Source organism: Athene noctua, chromosome 7, assembly GCF_965140245.1.
Source record: "Athene noctua chromosome 7, bAthNoc1.hap1.1, whole genome shotgun sequence".
NCBI lineage: Eukaryota > Metazoa > Chordata > Aves > Strigiformes > Strigidae > Athene > Athene noctua.
Window position 1 is genome coordinate 5,324,888 of NC_134043.1, and position 22,136 is coordinate 5,347,023.

At 39.9% G+C, this 22,136-nt stretch overlaps 1 protein-coding gene across 1 annotated transcript in view; it reads right to left on the reverse strand.

Moving 5' to 3' along the window:
* The window catches only part of KYNU (kynureninase), a 55,184-nt gene extending 36,327 nt beyond the window's left edge, over window positions 1-18,857 (reverse strand). The window contains exons 1-4 of the mRNA XM_074910710.1: window positions 18,674-18,857; window positions 13,227-13,347; window positions 6,325-6,407; window positions 576-637 (exon numbers count right to left, since the gene is read on the reverse strand). Of these exons, the coding sequence (XP_074766811.1) occupies window positions 576-637; window positions 6,325-6,407; window positions 13,227-13,347; window positions 18,674-18,842 (435 nt within the window). The 5' untranslated portion in view covers window positions 18,843-18,857. The remainder of the gene's footprint in view (window positions 1-575; window positions 638-6,324; window positions 6,408-13,226; window positions 13,348-18,673) is intronic.
* Window positions 18,858-22,136: the final 3,279 nt, after the last annotated feature.

The following is a 22,136-nucleotide window of genomic DNA, read 5'->3' on the forward strand; positions in this document are numbered from 1 at the left end:
CAACAGAACCAGAAACAGGCTGTATGTAACCACAGAGAGACCTGCACTTAAGGAAACCACATTTATGGCCACTACATAAAAATAAAAATCACATTTACCACATTTTAGGTGTATATAAACCGGAGTAACTCAAAATGCCTTCTTATGTATGCAACTGAATTTTAAGCTTGACTGAAATTACAGCTTTGTCTTGCTCACAGTTGAGCTCTTGTTTCTTAAACTCTGAAATTTGGTGTGAAATTAAAATTTGAGAAGTCATTTGTAAATGTTTCTTAAATAATAAGGTCTCTTCTCTGAGGACTGACACACAGCACATATGAAAACAGCTCAAACTTCCGATATTGAGTCCCTGAAAATACTTCTCTATCCAAGTTTTCTGCTTAATATTAAGTGGAGACAAGTCTCATACAAGCCAAAGCATCATCCAAGATACAACTCCCAGGGCTTACAAAGAGTTAGGCTATCATCCAGTGCTGACTTTGTGAGGTCCTCAGAAAACAGTTTGTTTACATTGACAAAGAAGGGAAAACAAATATTTTTCAACACAACATCGAATAAACATTGTAAGTACATACCATCTGGAGGTGCAAGTTAACAGTCAGCCCATTCATTAAGGCTACTTCATGTCTTTGGGCCCCTGAAATAATAACAAAAAAACCCAACACCTGCTTAGGGGTTTTCTTTATTGTTTCAGAGAAATCTAGTACAGAGTTGAGAAAGCAAAAGTATGTTTTCAGTCAATGTCTCTCTAAAGACTAGAAAGTAAAAAAAAACCTTTGAGGTGTCATAACCGCGCAGTAAAAAGATTTCTTGTCTGACTCACTACACCACACTGGCAGGAAAATATTTATTTTTTTCAGGTCAGTCATAGAAAACAAAAAACAATTAAGTATTTCCATTTCCTGGCAAACCACCAGTGGATTTATTATCATTAATACATCAGACAAAAATCAGGTCAGAAGACTAAACGTAAAACAAGATATGCAGGCTTACTTTTGTCATAAGTTTAGATGTAAAGCAAGTCAGAAAACATGTTGAGACAATCATCTATTGTAAGTGGTTACTGTAATGTCAAGCTAAATCTCATCCCCAATACAAAACCCAAGCAAAATCGGCCTATTGAATATAAACAGACCATTATTAATGCAGCAACTTAGCATGAAGCAGCCATACCCACATAGCTCCAAGGAGGTTAATAACACATGCCTTTTGGCTGTGGCTAATCACAGGCAGAGCTAATGGAGTAACAGCTAATTGTTATTACAAAGTATTTAGTAACAAGTTCTTGAACTCTTATCAACCACTGGTGAAAGGTTTCAGGCGGGATGAGGGACTGTGCATTGAGCAGGGCACCACTGAGATACGGAGAAAAATCAATTCCTGGTTCTTTCTGTTTTGCCTGATGTCTGTTGTTGAAAAGAAGTAATTCACCCTTGACATAAATCAGTGCTTTGGGAGCCTTCTTCAGCTGGAAGATGGGCTCATGTGCCTTCCCCTAGTCATCGCCCCAGCAGTAGAGGTCACCAGAGGTGGAAACAGGAAAGGGAGGGATGAAGTATAAGCAGACAGAGAGGGCAACAGCCACCTTTAAGATAGATAAAGGGGAAATAAAAACATAATATTGAGGTAAAAAGCGTAAGAAGAATTACAAGACACGGACAGGTGAACCCTGGGTTTCTCCTGTCCCTGCCTTGGAGGGCACACAAGGTCCCAACCAACACAGGGGAAGGACAGCAAGAACACCAAGACACTCCCACCATATCCCACAGAGTTTAGGTTTATGGAGTTGTTATACCTTGTCAGCTTAGGAAAAAGACATAACCATTTCATAATATAGAAAACAATACAAGAAAATATAGGCAAAGAACATGGAAATCTATAATTCATAATTCCTTGCCAAGGTGGCCTCAGCTTCTGCCGCCACAGGAAAAGACAAGAATCATTCTGATCAAGGTTGAGGTATTCAAGGGCTTTTCTTTGTGCTGCTGAAAACTCCAAATATTAGACGAAAGGCTTTGTCAGCTGTTGTCAGGGACTCTGGAGGACCTGTCCAGGGAATGAGCCAGGAGTTAAAAGAGATGTCACAAGTAAGTTCCCTCTTTTAGACACAAGGAACATCATCAAGTTTGTAGAAAAAAATATAGGTAGACCTAGATCTTCACAGGGAAAAATAAGGTCTTTTCCTCACTTTTACTCCTCTCCTTTGCTTTCTTTTCTTCCCTCTGATAGCACTGCATCTGCAGGCTCCATGCTGCTGGAAGAGGTCACCTTGTAGCTGTTCTGCAGATACAGAAGACGGCTAGAAAGAGTGATTGCAGCTCAAAACAGTATTATTTGCAGTCTTAATATTTCTATGGAACTCTTGAGGCTGAATAAAAGGAGAGCATCAAGAAATGGTATTGTTCTTTTTTCTCCCTTTGCGCCTTCCATGAAATCTGTGGCTTTCACAGCAAATTCTGCACAAGCGATCCTCTGCCTGCTGCACTGTTTCCATATAAAACAAATGGTTAATCTGTAGATCACTTGTAGCTGCATGCTAGCATCCCAAATTAAATATGACACTACATTTGTCATGTAAGTCTTGGTCTTCCGTAAATTATATATTTATTAAAAGCTTTCCATTATTGAATTTCATGCCCACAAAACAAACCTCATCCGTGTCATTGGAAAACTGTTATCCTTTATAACCTGTGCTGCGTTTCAGAAAACAACCTTTCTATGATCCAATTAACCTATTACAATATTCAAAGACCCCGCACATGGGAGACAAAATTATGTTTGCTTTCTTTATTTCCTAACTTTATACCGTATCTCCAAGACAGGCTAAACCCCGTATGTTCTGCTTGATAAATCTCCTCTTTAATAAAAGGAAGCAGCATTTGCAAAGTACAACTTCAGAGACAATTATGATTGCGTTAGGCAGACACTGCCATCCTTCTCCTCTCTGACTGCAGTGGGAGCCTGATCCTCACCAGAGTAAGTAAAAAGCATTTTGTAAAATGATTGAAAAAAGCCTAAGGGCCCCAATTCTGAAAACAGTTTGGTTATTTCAAATAATCCTTATCACTCAAAGTCACTACAAATCTGCTAAGCATTCAGTCTTCCCTCAACAGAGACCTGCCTGAGCACGTTGTACGGCAGCAGCCATACAGTTAATCTTGTTCCATCAGAAGGTGATCCTGCCAAGGTTGTAATGTTTTAATAAAGTCTGGTAGGAGAAGCAGAGATTACCGTTACCGTGTTATGCCACTCGGCGTGAGCATAGAAAAAAAAGCTTTGGCATCCATTGACCTTGACTCTGCATTTCACAATGTATTTACTACTGTAACTTTCACTGAACAAGAAAATGTGACTGCATTTAATAAGCAAGGTGTTATAGCACTATAAACCATTAAATAAAGATATTTTACAATCTTTAGTCCATTCCTGAATAAATCTCACCAAATAATTTTTACTTACTACTATTACTTAGAGTGAGAAATGACAATTCCTCCTCCTCCATAACATATTAAATATTCAGTAAAACACAAGGTAAAATTTTGTTTATATTCTTACATTAAATTCACTAAAAAAGTAACTTCAGAATTCACTCAACTCATACATACTCAGTATTACACTTTTTTGGAAAGCAGTCCTCAATTGTAGTGGAAGAGAGCATTTTAAACACAACGTTTTTTCTGCATTTATTCTCTCAGCCTTTTCATTATTACCTAAAATATTAAAAATCGGGACTTGACACCGTGCATTCATTATTAATTCGTTTGCGTTCTAGGAATCACTCACCTAGGTCCTGAAAAAAATAAAACCCTGTTGGCACGTGAATCTGAAGGCCAGATTTCAGACCAAACCATACTTTATAGTTTGATTAACCAAAGTCCGAAAAATCCCGGAGAACAAAATCCAATCTTATAATGCTGACATGCCCTTTACTGCTGAGGAAAACAAGACTATGAAACACTTCCCAGCAACGAATTTTAAAAACAAAAATAGGTTAACGATAGAGTGACCTCAGTCATAACTTTTATAAAAAAAACTTTAAAATATGCTTTTAAAATTAATAAAATTGTAGTAAGTTCAGTGTAGTCTGGCCATTGTGATAAAAAAGGAGTAGTGTCATTTAAAGTTTGGAAAAGAAAAATAAGGAGACTGACAAGCAATTACAAGTTTAAACAAAGCTCTCATTTCCCTCTCCTTACACCCAGAATATGTCTTTTAGTTAAATATTATAATGCACACTGAGCTGGCAGCCTCTACATAACAGATGGCTAAAGGGAAAAAAAAAAAATCCCAGCCTGACTACCTGCTCTCTGCAGTGACTCTTAACCTAAAGCTGAGGCCAAACTGGCCCCGGCACCAGCAGGAGGCTGGTGCTCAGCCTGCCCCAACACCCTGCGGGGAGTTCAGGGGGACCCACAGTTTGCAAACAGAGCAGTGGCAAACATTCACAGGTGGTGATGCAGAGAAGGATGATAATTCAGGTGCTTCGGGCTGCCTTTTGGGTGATCTTGGCTCTCTCTCCTGGTTATGTGAAGAGCATTGATGGTCTACCTTGTTACTTTACCAATGGAAGTGTCTGTAAGTATGTAGTGTAACTGCTCTCCCGTCCCCATAAGACGTCAGATAAGTTTTTCACCCTCCAGTTAATTAAATTCAAGGTTTCTAATTTAAAAGGCCTTACTATGCATCGGGCTAGTTGTGTGATGGGTCACATTTCACCACCTGCCCACAGCTTCCCAATGGTACCCAACCAAAACAAGAACATCCACTTGCCAGGAAAAAAAAAAAAAAACAGTCAAACTAAAGAAATCCCTAAATCAGCTGCATTCAGCATTTCAGCACCCTCCCCCACTTTATATTTTCACATTTTTATGTTCTATGTTAGTTAACAGATGGATGTACTGATCTTGCCCTTTAATGTAATGGAAACAAAAAAGTAATTTCTTAACCTCCCGAACAATACCAGGTACTACAGTAGCAACTTCCAAATCAAAACGACCAATCTGCATTTTGGTTTTTATTCCCATCTTCAGATGGGATTGCTCGGCATAGCCCAGTGATGCCCAGTAGCCAAACTCATATTTATGTTATCTGAGTGCTTACAGCATGAACAGATCAACTATAACAATATTTTCTTATATTTGTTCTGCTTCAATAATAATTTCCAGTATTTTAGCTATTTGGAAACTTCATGAAGTCAGGAAATGATTTGATTTATAAATATATAAATAAATTGTCATGAAATTCCTAATGTCTTCGTTTCCAGTTGTTCAGACTCCATTTGCTTCTCTTGAAGGAGAAAAAACATAACTTTCTCATTGAACACTTGTCTATAGTTGGAGGAGAAATTACAAGACAGTATCTAGCATATAGTAAATCAACTTAACCATAACATTTTTCCTTACTGAAGGCACAAATGAACACATAACAATTCAGTTCAGACAGTCAGTATTGACAGTTGCCTTCAACAGCTATATTGAAATACTGGCAAAATCTCACTAAAAACTACTAACCCAATCTTGACAATTGGCTGCAAGGGGTGTGGAGAAAAAGGGTCTGTGAGAAACCCTGCCAAGATCATTTCTCTTCCCTCTTCTGACAGCAACAGCTCTGAAGGAAATCCCAGTGAAAGATTATTTCAGCAACTACACACAGGTCAGTGCAAAGAGACGGCAGAAGAAATTTGCATTCGGACTCAGACGACTGCTTTCATGGCTGGCAAACTCACCAGAAGTCTCCAGGGCTCCTTCTCAATCTCTAGACTAACCAGAAGCATTTACTGCCGAGGTCCTGCAGCACTGCAGACTCCTCAAGGGGTACAGCGGGGTAATGGGAACTTACAAATAGCAGGTCCTGCCCCAATTATCTGCTTCATTGACATAAGCAGTTCTCAAATATGAGACTGGATTTAGTGGCAGAGGAAGGAGGAAAAGCAGAAAATGTCTAGATAGAAATAATTTTTCAAAGGCGAAAGTTCATTGATTCACTTCTAGGAGAGAGTCTGAGAATCTGTAATGCCAAGTGCCCTTTAAAAGGGCTTCACGTGTTAGACCAAGTGGTTTACGATGTTCTAAGAAACCCTTTGCTGCAATTAGTTTCATGATATAGATACGCTCATATATTATCACATACATTCATCTCTTAAATCACTTGCAGCCTTAAAATAAAATGTTAGTCCATGCACAAGGCAGTCAGGAAAAACTGCTTTAAAGCAAAAGAATGCAATGAACTAAATTCTGGTTACACAGTTTCAGGACTTTCAATCTTAAAAGAAACCAAATTCTTTTTCTTTTCTAGAGAAAGCTTTTCCCCACAGTTCACACCTACCAACCAGCTCAGCCATCAGGTCCAGGATGCACTCGTCTGCCAAAGCCCACGGGCGCTGACCGTTAAAATGGCCATGAACACCTCTGAAAAGGAAGAGACAAACGATGAAAACATAATGCTGTTCCCTTTGGATCAGTCCTAAGAAACGTTCCTGATGTGGAGATCCCACACTTGGAGGAGGGAGGAGGAGAAGACTTGCCTAAGCTGAGCACGACGTCTCTATTATGTCATTAAAGCTCTTACCAAAAGCAATTCATTTGTTGCTTTCTGCCAAGTTTTCAACTGTTCGAAAACTATTTATTTTGGCCCTCAAAACTCCTCTATAAAGTCATTAAAATTAAAGACGACAGCTTTTTCACAAGCCCTCTGGAAGTGGCTGCAGGGGTACAAGAAGCCTCTGGGAACAGGCGTGGTGGGAAAGGGCACAGCGGTGCTGGAACTCCAGCTCACACATCCTACACAGAGAGCAGAGATCACCCTGCAAAGTTACTCCACCTGCATTTCTAGCTGAATGTTGTATGGCGCAGAGGATGGTAGACTTGAATACTGCCTTGCTCTCGGACAGAAATATTTCTTGTCAAAAACAATTTCTATCCTCCTGAACCTCCTGTCTGAACTCACCCTTCTGCATAAACCAGCAGGTACTTAATGTATATGCAGGGAAGCACCTGCCCAAACAGAGCTGCTTGCTAATTTTTATTGCTTCTCTTCTCCCTGCCAAGTTGTTCTAGATCTAAGCATGCGTAAAGCTTTTTGATTTGACAGAGGGCATTAAAAAAAACTTTATTTTGCAAACTGTTCCTGTCTACAGTGGATCATATGGTCACCTTAAACCTGAATGCATCACTACTCTGAAGTGACAGGTATGTACATTCAGTTCTGGATTAAGTGCTCTGAAATAATTTTTGCTTCAAATGTGACAGAGAACTAAACTTCTAAGGTAGCCACCGTGCATATATAAATAAAAAGTTGCAAAGTTTCTTAAACATTCAGGATGTAGTTTACAGATTTAAATGCAAATGAAAGCAGATTGAGAAAAGTAATAATGGTGCTAATCCAGGGGAACATTGCTCTGGGCTTCCATCTCACACTGGATGATTTTCATATTTGCTGAGCACCACGGGGTACTTGGAGTAGAGAAATGCCAGGCTGCATGCAGCTGAGGGAAACCAAGTATAAAGCTGTTTCAAAACAGGGACAAAACAAGGAGGAAACCGAGTAGAGAGCACACCCCCCCCCACCCCCCCACCCCCCCCCCAAACTCCACAAAACCTAAAATTCTGAAAGAAAGAAAGAAAAGAACAATAAACCTTTTAAAGAACAGGCCCACAATGTTCACTCAAAATCATAAGACATCTGGCTGATTAAGACATGAGAAAGGAGGGTGTATGAGACGCTACCAGCTAGTCCCCCATGCTTAAGGCTATTTAAAAGATTGGTTTTCCCTATCAACCTCTTACTTCCTCTTCTCAGGTAGAATTTTGTTCTGTCTCCCACACAAATTACCTGAATGTTTTACAGTCAGACCCTTTCTGATTGACTTGAGTCTAATTCACACCTCCTAGGGATATTTCCAAAAGAACCACAGTCCTAAAGAAAAGAAGAATTGTTGCAAAAAGCACAATTTGTGTTAACCATTTCATGAATCTCATCCTTGAAAAAAAAAAAAAAAATTTGCTTTTGGACTAGTTTATGTCTACAGGTGACGAAGGGCAGAAGTACAACTGAATATTTCTTACAGCTAAAATAACCTCCCTATGTTCAACAAGTCCAACCCTACACAGATGACAAGGAGGACCCTGATCCCTAATTTGGACAAGGTCATGGTACATTAGCTGACCGCTCTTCTCCGTTTTAGAATTGCTCTCTGATGATAACTTGATAGCAGAAATCGGACAGTGTGAAATAACACTCATTTACAAGAACATTTCATAGATGAGGAATAAAGGCAGTAGGTGGGTAGGGGAGAAATTGTGGTAAGGGGCAGGATTAGTGTTAAAACTTCCTCCCTTCTATTATACCATAACGCAGCTGCTTTCCCTGAAGACAATGGTATGTGTTTCACAAACAGCAAGACAGTTATTGTTAATTTCCCTTCTTATTCTTAACTGTAATATAGTAACCAAGGGACTTTGAGGCAATATGGACTGTTAAAATAAAAACCCAAAGATTTTCAGTGGCTCTCGGCCCAAGGGGATCTGTATTTCTGAAAGAGAATAGCGAACATAATAAGATGGGAAAAAAGAAGCCCTAACTACCTATGGGATTCTCTTTCATTAGCTCTCTCTGATTTTATAGCCATTAGTGTCCTTCTAATGGGAATTTACTGATGAAAGCTCTCTCTACCAGCACATAGGACTAACAAAATTTCAGAATAAATTTCCAAGTTATCATGAAAACAAATACGAGATCTTGGGCATAGGAATATTTTCTTTTGAGAAGAAAACATGGAAACTTAAGTATACTGAAAGAAAGGAGAGGCAACATTAATTATTATTCATATTATTATTATTATTACAGCACAGCTTACAGCTTGGCTCCCTCTTGATGGCCAATATAAATGCCAAGAGACAAAAATTATTGCAGCTAAAATGGTAGTTAAAGGCATATTCTTGGACCCTTTTTTTTATTTTAATCACATGAAACTCTGTAGCCTTTGCTGATGGCACAATACATCCTATTACACTTAGGTTGTAAAATTCTATGCTCTGCCTCAGAGAATTTATATCTCTGTATATTATGCCACCCCTCTCTCAGCTCTGGTAGGCACTGGGGGTAATAATCTTTAAGGACACAACTGCAGTGCTTCTGGCATTCCCCTCAGACATGGATAGCCTACATCTCATTTTGTTTCCTCTGCACCCTGGGTAGCAAGAGAGAGATTTAAATCGAGGTACCCAAATTAATGAATACAAAATGTGGCCCATTAAATCATAAAGCATCATACAAACAGAATTATTTCTTAAACTACTGCAAGAGCTCCTCATTGTGCAAATTAATTTTTAGTCGGTTACCATTTTATTTTCGATTTGGCAAGAAATCACAATGCCACGTTTTATTCGCCGAGGTCTGGTTGATTTAAAGCTCGCTAGGGGAGCTAGAAACACATTTTCTGATATGATCCCAGGGTTTCAAAGGAGGTAACAAAAGGGATTTAAATTAATTGCAGCTTCAGGAATCTTCTGCGCTCATCCAGATCTTGTTCAAGTGAAAATTTCCTTCTTGCTTCTTTGCCAAAAATGATGCAAGGCATTTAATGAGCCAATACAGACTCTTAAGTTTGATGATGATTTCAAGCAAAGAAATAGCCAGAAGAAAGGAAAAACACATCCAAAGAAGAAGAACTGTATGGACCAGTAGATTGAAGGCAAAACTAAAAATCCCAGGGCATTAAACCAGGTGTTTACAGCTCTAACATACAACCTGCTGAAAGGTACGACGCAGACATGACTCTTGCCACCAAATGGCAGAAGCGGCTTTGTCAAACAGAATATGACCAAGCCCCACCAAGCTCCACTCCTGCTTGCAGGGCTGTTCTACCTTGCAGGAGTAGTTCAGCACATAAAACCTTCAGCACAAAGATACCTTTTGACTCACCAAAAACAGTCCTTTGCTACTGCAGGTGCTATATTATAAAGTCCTCCACAGACTTGGACTTTTTGTCTACTATGCTCATGTCAGAAGCCTGTTGCCAGACTACTTCAATGCTTAGAAGCATATATACGTATTTAGTTTCTAGCCTAAATTTATTAAGTACTAGTTTATATTTACTGTGCCAGCATGTTATTTCACGGAAGTGGCTCCTTTTTTCCCCCCTATGCTTACCCCTTGGAACATTCACAGAGAACCATCATTTTTCCTTTCAGCCTTCATTTTGCTCAACTAAACAACTCTAATCCTCAAGACTTCCATGCAGCAGGTTCTCCACTCCCCAATCGCCCTACCAGCCCTTTACAAGAGCATAACAAGTGGCCACATCAGACTCCCTTCTGTTTTAACAGTTCCACTTTAATGAGTTACTCAGACACGAGAGACATCGCCCGCTGCAGTGAGTATACTCACACGCAATAATGATTCTATAAAATACATTGCTTAAACAGCCGTGGCAGGGGAAAGGGAAAACAAGGCACTGCAAAGCACCTGTTGGCCTTTCAAGCAAATCACACTGTGGTTTTTTAGATTTCCAAAAAATGGATTACAGCCTACCCTAGGCTAAGCATGGAAGAACCAACTCTCATCCCTTTTTGCCCCTCATTCAATAAATCTTGAATTTAGCTGAAATCAAAACAGAAAGACAGATGAAGCTTCAAAGGCTGTTTTAAAATCCATATTAAGAATGCCAGTGGCTTGGATTTGTAGTCTTTATACATTAGCATAAAAAATAGGACTGAGGAATGCAGAAAGAAAGAATACAAAACCAGAACAAGTATGTGGGAGGCAGATGTAAGAGAAGAGAGCTATAACCCACCATTTAAAGGCGGGGAGAGAAAAAAGGGACAGTGACACTGTAAGAAAAAGAGAACACAACAATAAAGAAATGCATGAAAAGGTCTCTTTCTCTCCAGGCCTTACTCTAATAAGTTGCCATCACCACGCAGAGCTATATGAGCTTCCCTGCCCTTGACAACAGCTACCAGGTAATCTTCCTTTTCACTCTTGCCATCAGCTATAAGCAGTGAAAACCATTTAAATAGACAAGTATAGTAGCTATTTGAGATGAGTCCCAAGACACAACAAACAGAAAATGCGATAAACCAATTTATAAGGGAGCCAGAATCTATATCACTGCCGACTTGAAGGATGTACCTAATTTGCATGCCATTTCTTAGATTCTCTCTACTTATTTATCTAAGATACAGCCACTAAATTCCACGATGCCAACACACGAGCTATTGAACAGGCTGCAGCTGGTAACAGCTACTACCTTAGACTGGATTTTGCTGAGCTGTCCTTGGTGACTGGAACAAAAGCATCCATGTGTACATCTCCAACATCTACCTTTTCCCCTTTGCAGCCTCCAGCACCCGATACTGCCCACCAGCTTCTTTAAGCATAAATTGCTCTGTTCAAATTCAGCTTAATCTCACCCCGACTTCCTCTGTTGCATTAGGTGCATCTGCAACTAGCAGGATTTTGTTGTGGGCTTTGGTGGTTTGGCTTGTGTTTGGTTTCAGGGTGGGGGTTTTTTTTGAACGTTCTGATCTATTCTGGGTAAGGTGTTTCAGGTTGAGTTATATTTTTAGCAAACAACCTTTCTAGATTTGCTCCCTCTCTTCTGATGGCTTGAAATCATGTTCAGTCATATTTCTCCCTTAGATACAGCTGCTGAAGGCACTTTTGATGTTCTGGAGAAACATGTTGCTTACCCTTTTCTTTCAGGTTTTTATAATCATTGAGAAAAAAAAAAAAACACAAAAAAAACCAAAACAAACAACTTTTACTGTAGCGAAGACAAACATAAGAATGGAAGTGAACCAGTGAAAAGATACAGTGAAGGAGCTGAAATATGTTTGCACTCCCAGTGCATCACTCTAGCAGATAAGAGCACTATCTGACTTTTAGCTTTTGAAAGAGCTCAGCTGTTTCCCTGATAAAGTAGGATAATCATACAGAAATGGACAGGGTTGCAATTTTTTCAAATGACTGGAGAAACTGCAGCGCTGTGCTGAATGAATAACCAGGAGGAACGAGTGCTTCCAAAGTTCACTTTCATTCCCATTCATTCTCAACTTTCTTCTCACTTATAAGAATGCAAGTAATAAATAGAAAACAGTAAACCATTTTTATTAACCCACAGCATTCATATATTAACGAGTGAAAGAGCAGCTACAGACTTTTCACATTTACATTGTGAAGCCTCCATCTAGACTGTTTCTACTGAAACAAGGCTTCCCAGTTAGCAGAATGAGATTTTTCCTCTTCTGCTTCCCCATATTTTCGCTGCTCTCTCACCATGAAATCACATCTGTTCCACTCATATCCCACACCCTCTGAAAGTGTTTGTCTCTCTCCCAGCTCACTCATTCATCTGGATGTTATTTTCCTTTCCTGCCTTCAGCTCTCTGGTTTTTATACTTATCCCTTTCCTTACTTGTCCCTGCTCCAGCCACTCAGGCAGGTGCTGGACACCTCAAAGCACAGACTCTCCATGGAAACAAAGTATAATATTAATCAATTAATCAATCTTCCCTCCTATATATTAAAAACTTTCCTATTTGTTATGATGACAATGCCCCTTTCCTGCAACGCTGAAACATGTCCCTCTTTTGTCCTCCTGTCTCTTACCTCAGCTCTGTTCGACAGAGCTTGTTGCAATCCACCCTCAGCTGCTCGCTGAGATGCTACTGAGAGGACAGCAATGCTTTTTTCTAAGTAAAATTAACTTGTCAGGCAGAGACCTGGTTTAAGAGAAGCCAAAAACCTGCCAGCACTGGCAGCAGCACCACCTGTGCTCGGTGTTATTTCAAGGGGAACTGCCCATTGCAAGGCCTGCAGGGTGAATCACACGCAGTCAAAAGTACTAATTAGAAAATCACAGGGCCTGAAACTGAATCACGTTCACCAGCCAGCAGCAGTAACCAAATGAGTTTGTGTGGTTTGTGTATAAACACACATAGGAATTGGATGGGGATGGTTAAACTGTAGAGGTCCTCCAGATGAGCCAAAGCAGATCCACCATGCACAGCACGGGTTATCACAGCTGGAAGATTCTCTTGGCCTGTTTTACCGCTCATATCTTTAAAGGAGATATAAATAGTGCTGGGGAAACACTGAACATGTTTTATTCCTGGGCTGTAGTGCTTTTAACATTCTTCTATTTGAAGATTTCCAAGGCAGATCCTAAAATAAAGCACTCGTCTGAAGCAGGGGTTAGCATCTCACATACCCTGTGGTGTACTCACGTTCGAGCCCACTTGTCCAGTTCTTCATCCAAGTAAGTTTTAACGTTTCTGGGTTGGAGCCCGAGAGAGTTCCCAGCAAAGTATACGCAGCTCTCCTCTCCGTTCACCAGGCTCAGATCTGCTGTGGAGGGAAACCACACGCACGTGGGAGTGAGCACAGGAGGGACAGCACACGTGCACACACACACACACGCGCCACCACCCCGAGCTCTGCCCGTTCCACGTCTCCCTGGAACATCGTGGTTCTCACACATGAGTGGAGGTGCCACATCCTGCTCTTCCTCCCAGGACACCACTCAGGTGACACCCACCAAGGGGTCCAAGGAGCAGGATAATAGCAGTTACTCCCCTCATTCTCCTGCAATTTTTGGCTGAGTCCATCTGTATCTGTTCTGGATCTAATGTGAGTTAAGGCAGCATAAAATCCCCAGGTATTTGGGGCTGTGTGGGCACAGATCTTGTCATCTCTGTAACCAATGGTGAGTGAAGAGGGAGCATCTACCTGACCAGGCTATCCACTTTTCTTCCATCATTAATATATTCCTACACCGAGTTGTGAAACTACCTGAGTTTATTAAAAGCTAAGACTAGGTAAGTCTGTGTCTTTCCTGTAAGTTCTCCCTGCATGGTTAAATCACTATTTAGAAAAATGTAGTCGTTGCACAGAATATTTTAAGGCAGTCTCAAAAGTTCTTGTCTTGTCAGCATATACTGTGGGCTGCACTTCATGTCATCATCATCTGAGGAGGAGGAAATCTATGTTGACAAATCCTTTCAATGATTAGGAGAAAAGCAAGGCGGTACAAATTTATAAATAATAGCTCTAGTGAGGTTCTGAACAATCTAATTACCCCATGTCATCATCTATCAATTCAAACACTGCCTTTTCCTATTATTTCTTATGTTAGAGATTCTTGGAGGGGGAAGTGATGGTGACCTTCTAGAAGTAGGAAGTAATTTGCATTCATCTATACGTATACTTACAATACCACAAAAGCTAACATTACAGGTATTTTTGGTAAATATAGCCCATATACCTCAGGAAAGTGATCAAATGAAAAAAATATGTTCAGATACATGCTGAAAAATATTATAAGATTGCATTTCTGTCTGTGAAAATATTACGTTAGGGCTGTAGAAAAATAGATTAGATGCCTGGAAAAGGTCTCTTACAAACTTTTGCACTAACTTCATTGAACTTCACCAGAAACGCATTTTTCAGAAGTATAGACAGCTTGGGTAATTTCTTAATTAAAGCTTTGGAAGCTTTTAAAAAGCGTAAGTCAGAGAGCAATTTCAGCCTAATCTGTTTTACAGATACAATGTCTGTTTTTCATCTCTATTCTAATACGAATGAAAACAGAGAGGCATAAATATTATCCATGCTCCTAAATTGGTTCTATTAACAGTTCTTTTCCTATCAAGAAATACAGTAATACTCTCTGTTTGGGAATAGAGAGAAGTATCTTTGCTCAAGAATTTGGAACTCGTTCTCACTAATACACTTTATACTCCCATTAAGCATTTGAACAGGTAACAAGTCATAATCAAGCTAGTTTTTCTTGCACCACAGCCCCTTCTAAATAGAAACGTCTCTTGGGTCACTGTTGGAGAGAGATGGCTTCACCATTTTGACAAAGTGTATTTTTCTACTTTTATGCCTGTTACTTTGGATATTCTTTTCTTGGCATGTTATCAACCCTGTATTGGGCTGAACCTTTTTTTCCTTTTGACAAAAACCAGTTTACTTCCCCCTCTCTGACATCATTAAAAGACTCATTTTGGACCACTGCTGCTTCCCAAACTAGGCTTGGTTTTTGCAGCATCTTTGTCATTTCACAACTTGTTCTGACCAGCACACCGCTGTTTCCTCCGTCACTGTGTTATTCTTTACAGTGACACATTTGTTTTCTTAAGAGTAGCACATGTCTTTCCCCAGATTACTCTGCCTTAATTTTTTTACAGTATTGGCCCCTTTTATTTCTGAATAAATATATATTGAAATATTCGAATAGAACATAAGCACAGTTGATGAAATAAAGGCTAGTGCAAAACAAACAGGAGACAATAGTTGAAATGTGTCCTTAGAGTATCCTCAAAAAAAACCAACACATGAACAATAATTTACATTACGATTAATTGGGTACATTATAGATTATTCTTACACCTACTCAGATTCATGCAAACTGGTCAGATCTAATAACGTACATTATTTTGTATACTAAATACATCCATGCTTTTACCTTAAAGACGTATTTGTCTAGCTTTCAAACCTCAAGCCAAAAGCAAATTTATTTTCAGAAATATTCAGTCCAAACAAAAGGGAAAAATATAAGGTGTTTATTAACCAGGAAGGAAGGACTAAATCTGCTTCTACATATCTGAGTCCTATCCCTTGTTGAAGGATAAAAGATCACCTCTTTCACACCTTCCTATAGCCCCCCCATAAGCCCTCCAAACAATGAGCCAGATTTATGATTAACCACTAACTTTAGCATTCTCTTCAGGGAAATAGCGCTTTTTCTTTCACTTCCTTCACTTTCACTCTGGGACATCTTTTTATTCCCGAGAAACCCAAATGACGCTCCATTCCTTTACAAGATGACAAAGCACAAGGCATAGCCTTAATCAGATTGGTGATTTGGTGCCCGACTGCCAACTACAATTCAGTCATTCCTACCTTCTCCCCACAGTGCACAAAGAAGCATTAAAAAGACTTTGTCAGCTCAAAGAGAGCAAGGAGATCCAAGTATTTCTCTAAATCTTCTGCTGTCATCTTTTCCTATTTGCTCACCTGAGCTTCATCCCTCATTCTTGCACATAAAAACTCAAAGATATGCCAGGGAGTTAGTCTGCTATTGGTTTCCACTTGATTGATATAACAAATAAACTGTTGTGACAGTTTATAAGTTGATAACTAAATTAAACTATTATCATCACTTTCTAAATATTTTTACGTACTTCATCTTACAGTTGTCTCCTATGGACGTTCTCCTCTGCTTCTTGTAAGTCTTCATTTTAAAACCTCGTTGTAATGTTTTATGTAAATACATAAAGAATATTTGATGGCTAATATCTGTAATGACATTTATCTTCAGAAGCACATTATCTAGGATCCGCGTCTGTGCTCAAATAAATGTCATGGCAGATCCATTTCTATGGTATAGACACACAATGTAAATATATATTTATTTACACCCCTGCTGTTTTTCAGCAGGGAAGCTGTTCGTGATGACAGCTGAAGCACAGAAAAGAGAGAAAGGGGAAAAAGAGGAGGAAAAAACCCTTCAATTTAGGAACACAAGAATGATGGGTTCTCTGTACTGTTCAACTGGCACTACTTTGTAGGCTGTTTATCTTCAATAAAATATATATATCCACAGTCTCAGGACTAAATATTATAGTCACCGCAGAAAAAACCCACATCAGCAGTCTTTGGGTCTAAACACTGTGGTAACTGAAAAACAAACAATAATGGAGGTTGTAAGAGAAGCAATGAAAACTGTCACAACGGCATCAAAACCTCTACGTACTTCTCAGAAGACTTCTTTAAGCTGAAGGTGCTGTGACAGTACACTGAAAAGCGACCTCTCATAGTCTTGAGTGACATTCGACACGCTGCAGTCAAAGACACGGCTGCAGTTCAGGTGCCCTACTTGAGCTGGATTTCAATAGCACGGCCAGATTAAGAGCAGCAGGGCAATGGCCATGTGAGCTGCCTTCTGGCATCTTTCCAGCTTTAGAGGGACATTTTGCAGTGGCATGGTGGCAGCTGAAGTGGCTTTGAGTACAGAATAGTCATACCCAAACAAGCAGATGGGGTTTAGGAAACCCTCTTAAGTAACCAGTGGAGGAAAAAAAAAAAAAATTGCTTCTTGGCAGACAGGCTGCGAACATCTCCTCCATGCGGAGGAAGAATCTAGTTTAAATATTTGTAAAGTGTCCAGTTCTGATCTGAATAATATAAATAGCAAAACACAAGGATTTAAATGTGTCCAAAAGATAAACCAGTACTACCAGTACATCGAGAACTAAAATTTATCATCCCCATGTCCTAAGGGCAGCAGACTGCATTCCCAATGTTCACCATTGCTTCGCAGGAAGATACTGAAGGTAAGGACAGTTCCAAAAGATGTCCAGGCAATTGATAGCATTTTGTATCACAGATTTTTACTGGACATAATTTGGTGAATAGACCTGTTATTTCTCATGTGTCATCAATACTGTTCAGAAAAAAAGTCTGCAGAAATTTTTATCTGCATTTATTAGAAAATGAAAATATTTTGCAAGACAGTTCTATGTTGTTTTTTTTTTTTTTCTTCGATTTTTAATAGATGTTGTCTGCCAAAGCACAAAAGGAGGAGAGTGACTATGCCTATAAATGTTTACCATCTAAGGATGTTACATGTCATTTCTTCAGCATTCAGCATGCGTGACCAGGGCCTGCAGAACAGGCTCAGCTTTTGTTCCCCATGTATTTGAGATGAGAGCTGAAAATAAACCCAGATGGGTCTTGGGAAGCAGGAGAAGACCTCAGAACCACGCTGTCTCCACAGGTGGGTGCTCCTACCAGCTTTCCCTTCGTGATTATGGCCAGACACAGCAGCAGCAGCGGGTACAAAACCACCATGGAAGTGGTTTGTGCTTTTGCTGGGCTGGGAGTGCTGACCCAAAGCAACCGCTTCCCTCTCAGCTCGCCAGCTCTCCCACAACCCCTTCTGCCTCCCTGCCTGCACACCAAGTCCTCTCCAGGCTCCTTGAAACAACCTACAGGCCACGAATGAAGCAGAAAAATTTCGAGAACCATTTTTCACGGCTACATTGAATCCGTGTGCAGCCATCTATTTGTAGGCAATTCATGAGGAAAGTGGGAAAGATCTTCAAATAAAAGGTTTCATTATGAATTATTTGCTCGGATCAATTATTTGTTCTAAGGCACAGTCTTTCATTTGGCCTCAGGAAGAAAACAATCTCTACTAGCAGCAATAAGGAATAAATGTTAATATAATATATGTACCCTCTCTTTCATTAACTAAATTTTAACTAGATAGATAATACCAAACTATATTATACCAAGGAAGCAACTGCTCTGAACTATTGTAAGCGACATTGCCGTTTCAAACCATTAGATAGAAATGCTTCTGCCTATAATTTTCAATCAGTCACTATATTGTTCAAAGCAGCTGACTGACAGCATAAGCACCATCTAAGTACTGTATCCTCACATTTTATTCAGGATGGGAATGAGAGCATAAAGCTTTTGGTGCTAGAATAAGTTGATGGATTGATTTAGCAACACCAGGGACATACTGTGCTCAGATATGACTGCAATTGCTCAATTATCTCATAAGTAACAGTGATTTCCAAAGATTTGTGATAAACACATGCAGAAGATATGAAGTCCCACCCTTCCCCCCCCCCCCCTTCACTGTAATTATAATTCTCACTTGGAGGCAGATCCTTGACTTTTGGGATACAGAAACATTCACGAAGATGCTTTAACTCATCTTCTTCATCTAAGTGAAAAGCAAGTTTCTTGTCTGTGGGACTGCATCCTAACCGGAAGGCAGTTTGTTCTAAAATGGTTGCTGGGAACACAGGAGAAGATGGATCCATTTTCAGGTCATTCAGTTTCACCTTAAAATGAAAAATGCCACAGTTTAGCTTCTGCAGTATGCATATTCACGAGTGGCTGATAAGCAGCCACTAAAGCTGCATCATTCAAGACCCAAACTTACTTGATTTAAAGCTTTTAAAAAGTGAAGTATTTGAATAGAATTGTAAAACTCATCAAGCATTTCCAACATTGCTGTAACCCCCAAAGGCTTTTCCCCCCCCCCGCCCCCCCTCTATAGATACGATGCTCTTCCCTTTTTAAGCCATATCAGCAGCTTTTAAGTTCTCCCACCAGACCGATAGCAGTTACAAACACTGAACTGTCATTCACAATTTTGAGATCTCAAAGCCAGAGGCGGCATTATTGTTTCTGCAGTCTGTGCTCCTAAAAATAGCAGGTGCACAGCTACACTTGAAGTTGTTTCCAAGGCTGTGCAACGTTCAGCCTCTTTCAGTTTTACTGCCTTAAAAGTAGGAGGGGGTGTTTGCGTACAGCCACGCTCACGTACAAGGGCAGAGCAGGCAGGATACAGATGGCAGACAAAGGCATCGTTAGAAATCTAGCTTTCGAGACCAGGACCTTGAATTAATATTCCCTTCTAGCTAAACAGAGTATCCTGGGGTTTTTTAGCTCCATTTGTCCTGGGAAAGGAGAGAAGCCCAAGTCAAGCTGCAAACGTGACAGATCATAGTTTCTAACAAAATATCCGAAACTGTAACCGCAAAATTTACAAGCTCATTGATCTTGATAAGAAAAATAGTTCTGTAACTGTAATGCTCAGAGACACCACTGTGTTCAAGACAGCATTTGCGCACTTGGCTTTACAGGAAGAAAATTTCTGCCCTGAAGTAAGTGTCATAACTTTACCAGTGCTGCTTTCTATTGCAGAAGGTGGTCAAGAGGCTCACTGAGGTGCTTAGTGGTTGCCCCACTTTAGGGAACTGTATAGTTAGACCACACAATCTGGGCCTTTTTACTATCCCCAAGAGTTTTGGTCTAACAGAAAAACTCTAGGGGATAGGCTGAAATAGGATAGATTAGCACGCAATACGCAGCACAGAGCCACTAGAGAATATAATTTTTTTTTTTTTTTTGAGAAAGAAAACCCTTTAGGTACATATCCTCCAAAATTACGAGCTCTCTTATCTTAAAACCGATAGTAAACTACAGATAGTTACCCAGAAACAAGCTGCGGATAGAAGACAACAATTAAATGCATTGTAACCAGCTGAGCACTACATTCATTGTCACTTAACCTAGCTTTGTTTTTTGTGGAAGAGGGGTTCTGAGTCACTGTTGTGGTATAGTCCAAGTTTTAGATTTTTTTTTTTAATTAAATCCCTTATGACACATTTGTCTTTATTCTTTTCTCTGCAAATACATAAATGCAGATTGGTGGGTTTTATCAATTTTTTATGCCAAGCCCTGAACACCATCCAGAAGAGCTTCGTCAACACATATGGGAAGTACAACAGTTGGTATTTAAATATAAACCCCTAAACAGCACATCCTCATTAGTGCCAATTAATCCAAACCTGTTTATGCTCTAGCCAAATAGCCAGCATGATGCTAGTTACCTGGTTTAATTTGCTATCATTTAGTTTACGACGAGAACATTTTCTTTTTCCCTTCCAGACCTGATATTTTACACAGCAGTAATTCTTCCTCTCCCACCACCACGTAGATTTAAAAAAAAAAAAAAAACAAAAACACAACAAAAAGACCACAAAAAAAAAACCACAGCAAAATGCCAGTAGAGCTTTAAGACAGCAGTTTTCATTTAACTAATGCTTGCCCTCTCCTGGGAGGTATTGGAGATGTCCTATTTTTGTGCTGTCTCCACACAGGTTGTTCACACCTCCTCATTGTCACCAAATTTATCATTCCCACTCATTCATCCTAATCACCTCTTAGACGGTAAAAAGGAAAATAAAATGGTAAAAATGGTTGAAAAAAGACAAGCTAACATCTTGGTTCTCAGAGCGCTTTTCAAGGCTTCTAGAAAGAAAAGGGCTACACCTAGACAAGTGGTTGGGTGTGATGCTAAAGTGGCTGAGCTGGCTGGAACGAATACACCCAAGCAACCACCTCCCTGAAGAGTTGTCACCCACTGAAAGCCCTGCCGAAGGGCTGACCAGGCTCCCTATTCCCCAGAGAGCTGCTTCTCAGTTCCTCCACAGCTCAACAGCAGGTCCAAGACCTCACCTCTGCCAGGTCCCCTGAGGGGGTATTGGTATTAACGTGTTGTTACCAACATTCTGGCCTGTAGAAGAGCACTGACCTTCTGGACCTCATTTGGCAGACATCAGGGATGATAGTTTAGAGATCTTTATTTCTTCCAGTAGATGTTGTGAAATGTCTAGAAAAGCAAGATAGGTTCACAGAGGTTATGGGCATCACTAATACAGGCACCTCATTATAATCTAAAGACACTGTAAGGTAACTTCAGTTTCACTTCTCCAAGTCACAAATTTTAAGAACCTGTGGGCTTAATCAGTAAATCTGGGTTTATTATCAAGCAATATTTGGATCAGCACTCAAAGTAAAACTACTTTTTGTTTTAAAGGCTTATTTCTTTAATTTCCAACACCAGCACGGGTGTCCTGATCCCATAAGCATTATTAAAGCATGTCCAGTACATACTCACATAATCAAAATATAGTCCTCTATTTTTAATAACAAGTACTTAATGCAAATTATGGAAATAATCTTCAGAGAAGGAGCTGGAAATCATGTCTCCCTATCTCCTTCCAGACCACACATGGTCTGGGTAGTCTTTTCTACAGAGGCAACTCCCTTTCCACTCAGGTTGATGTCTGGGGTTTTTTTTTCCCCATTCCCCAGTGACATAGTTCCTGAAGTAAGGGAAGGAGCCTTTTAATCTCTCTAAAAAGACGACTCACTTGAGTTTGGGATATTTGTTCAGCAATGTTCAGCCTCCCCCCCCCCCCCCCCTTGGAGGGGGACCATGCAGCTTTGGTATTGCCATCCCCTACATCCTCTCCTAGCTACAGCCCACAAGGAAGGTTTGGGAGACTCCATCATTTATCTCCTGGGGCCCACACAATCAACACCAGCTAATTCCCCCATAATTTATGATCAGGAGATGGATGATAAGGGTGATTGAAGGACAGTTTGATTTTATACACCGGATTCCTCTCATCTGGTCTGTAGATTAGAGAATTTACACCATGTGAAGACAGTGCAGCATCCTATAATTTGTTTTACTAGTCACCATTTTTCAGTAAGGACACAGTTATTACAGTGGATTAATGGCTATCATATTCCAGGTC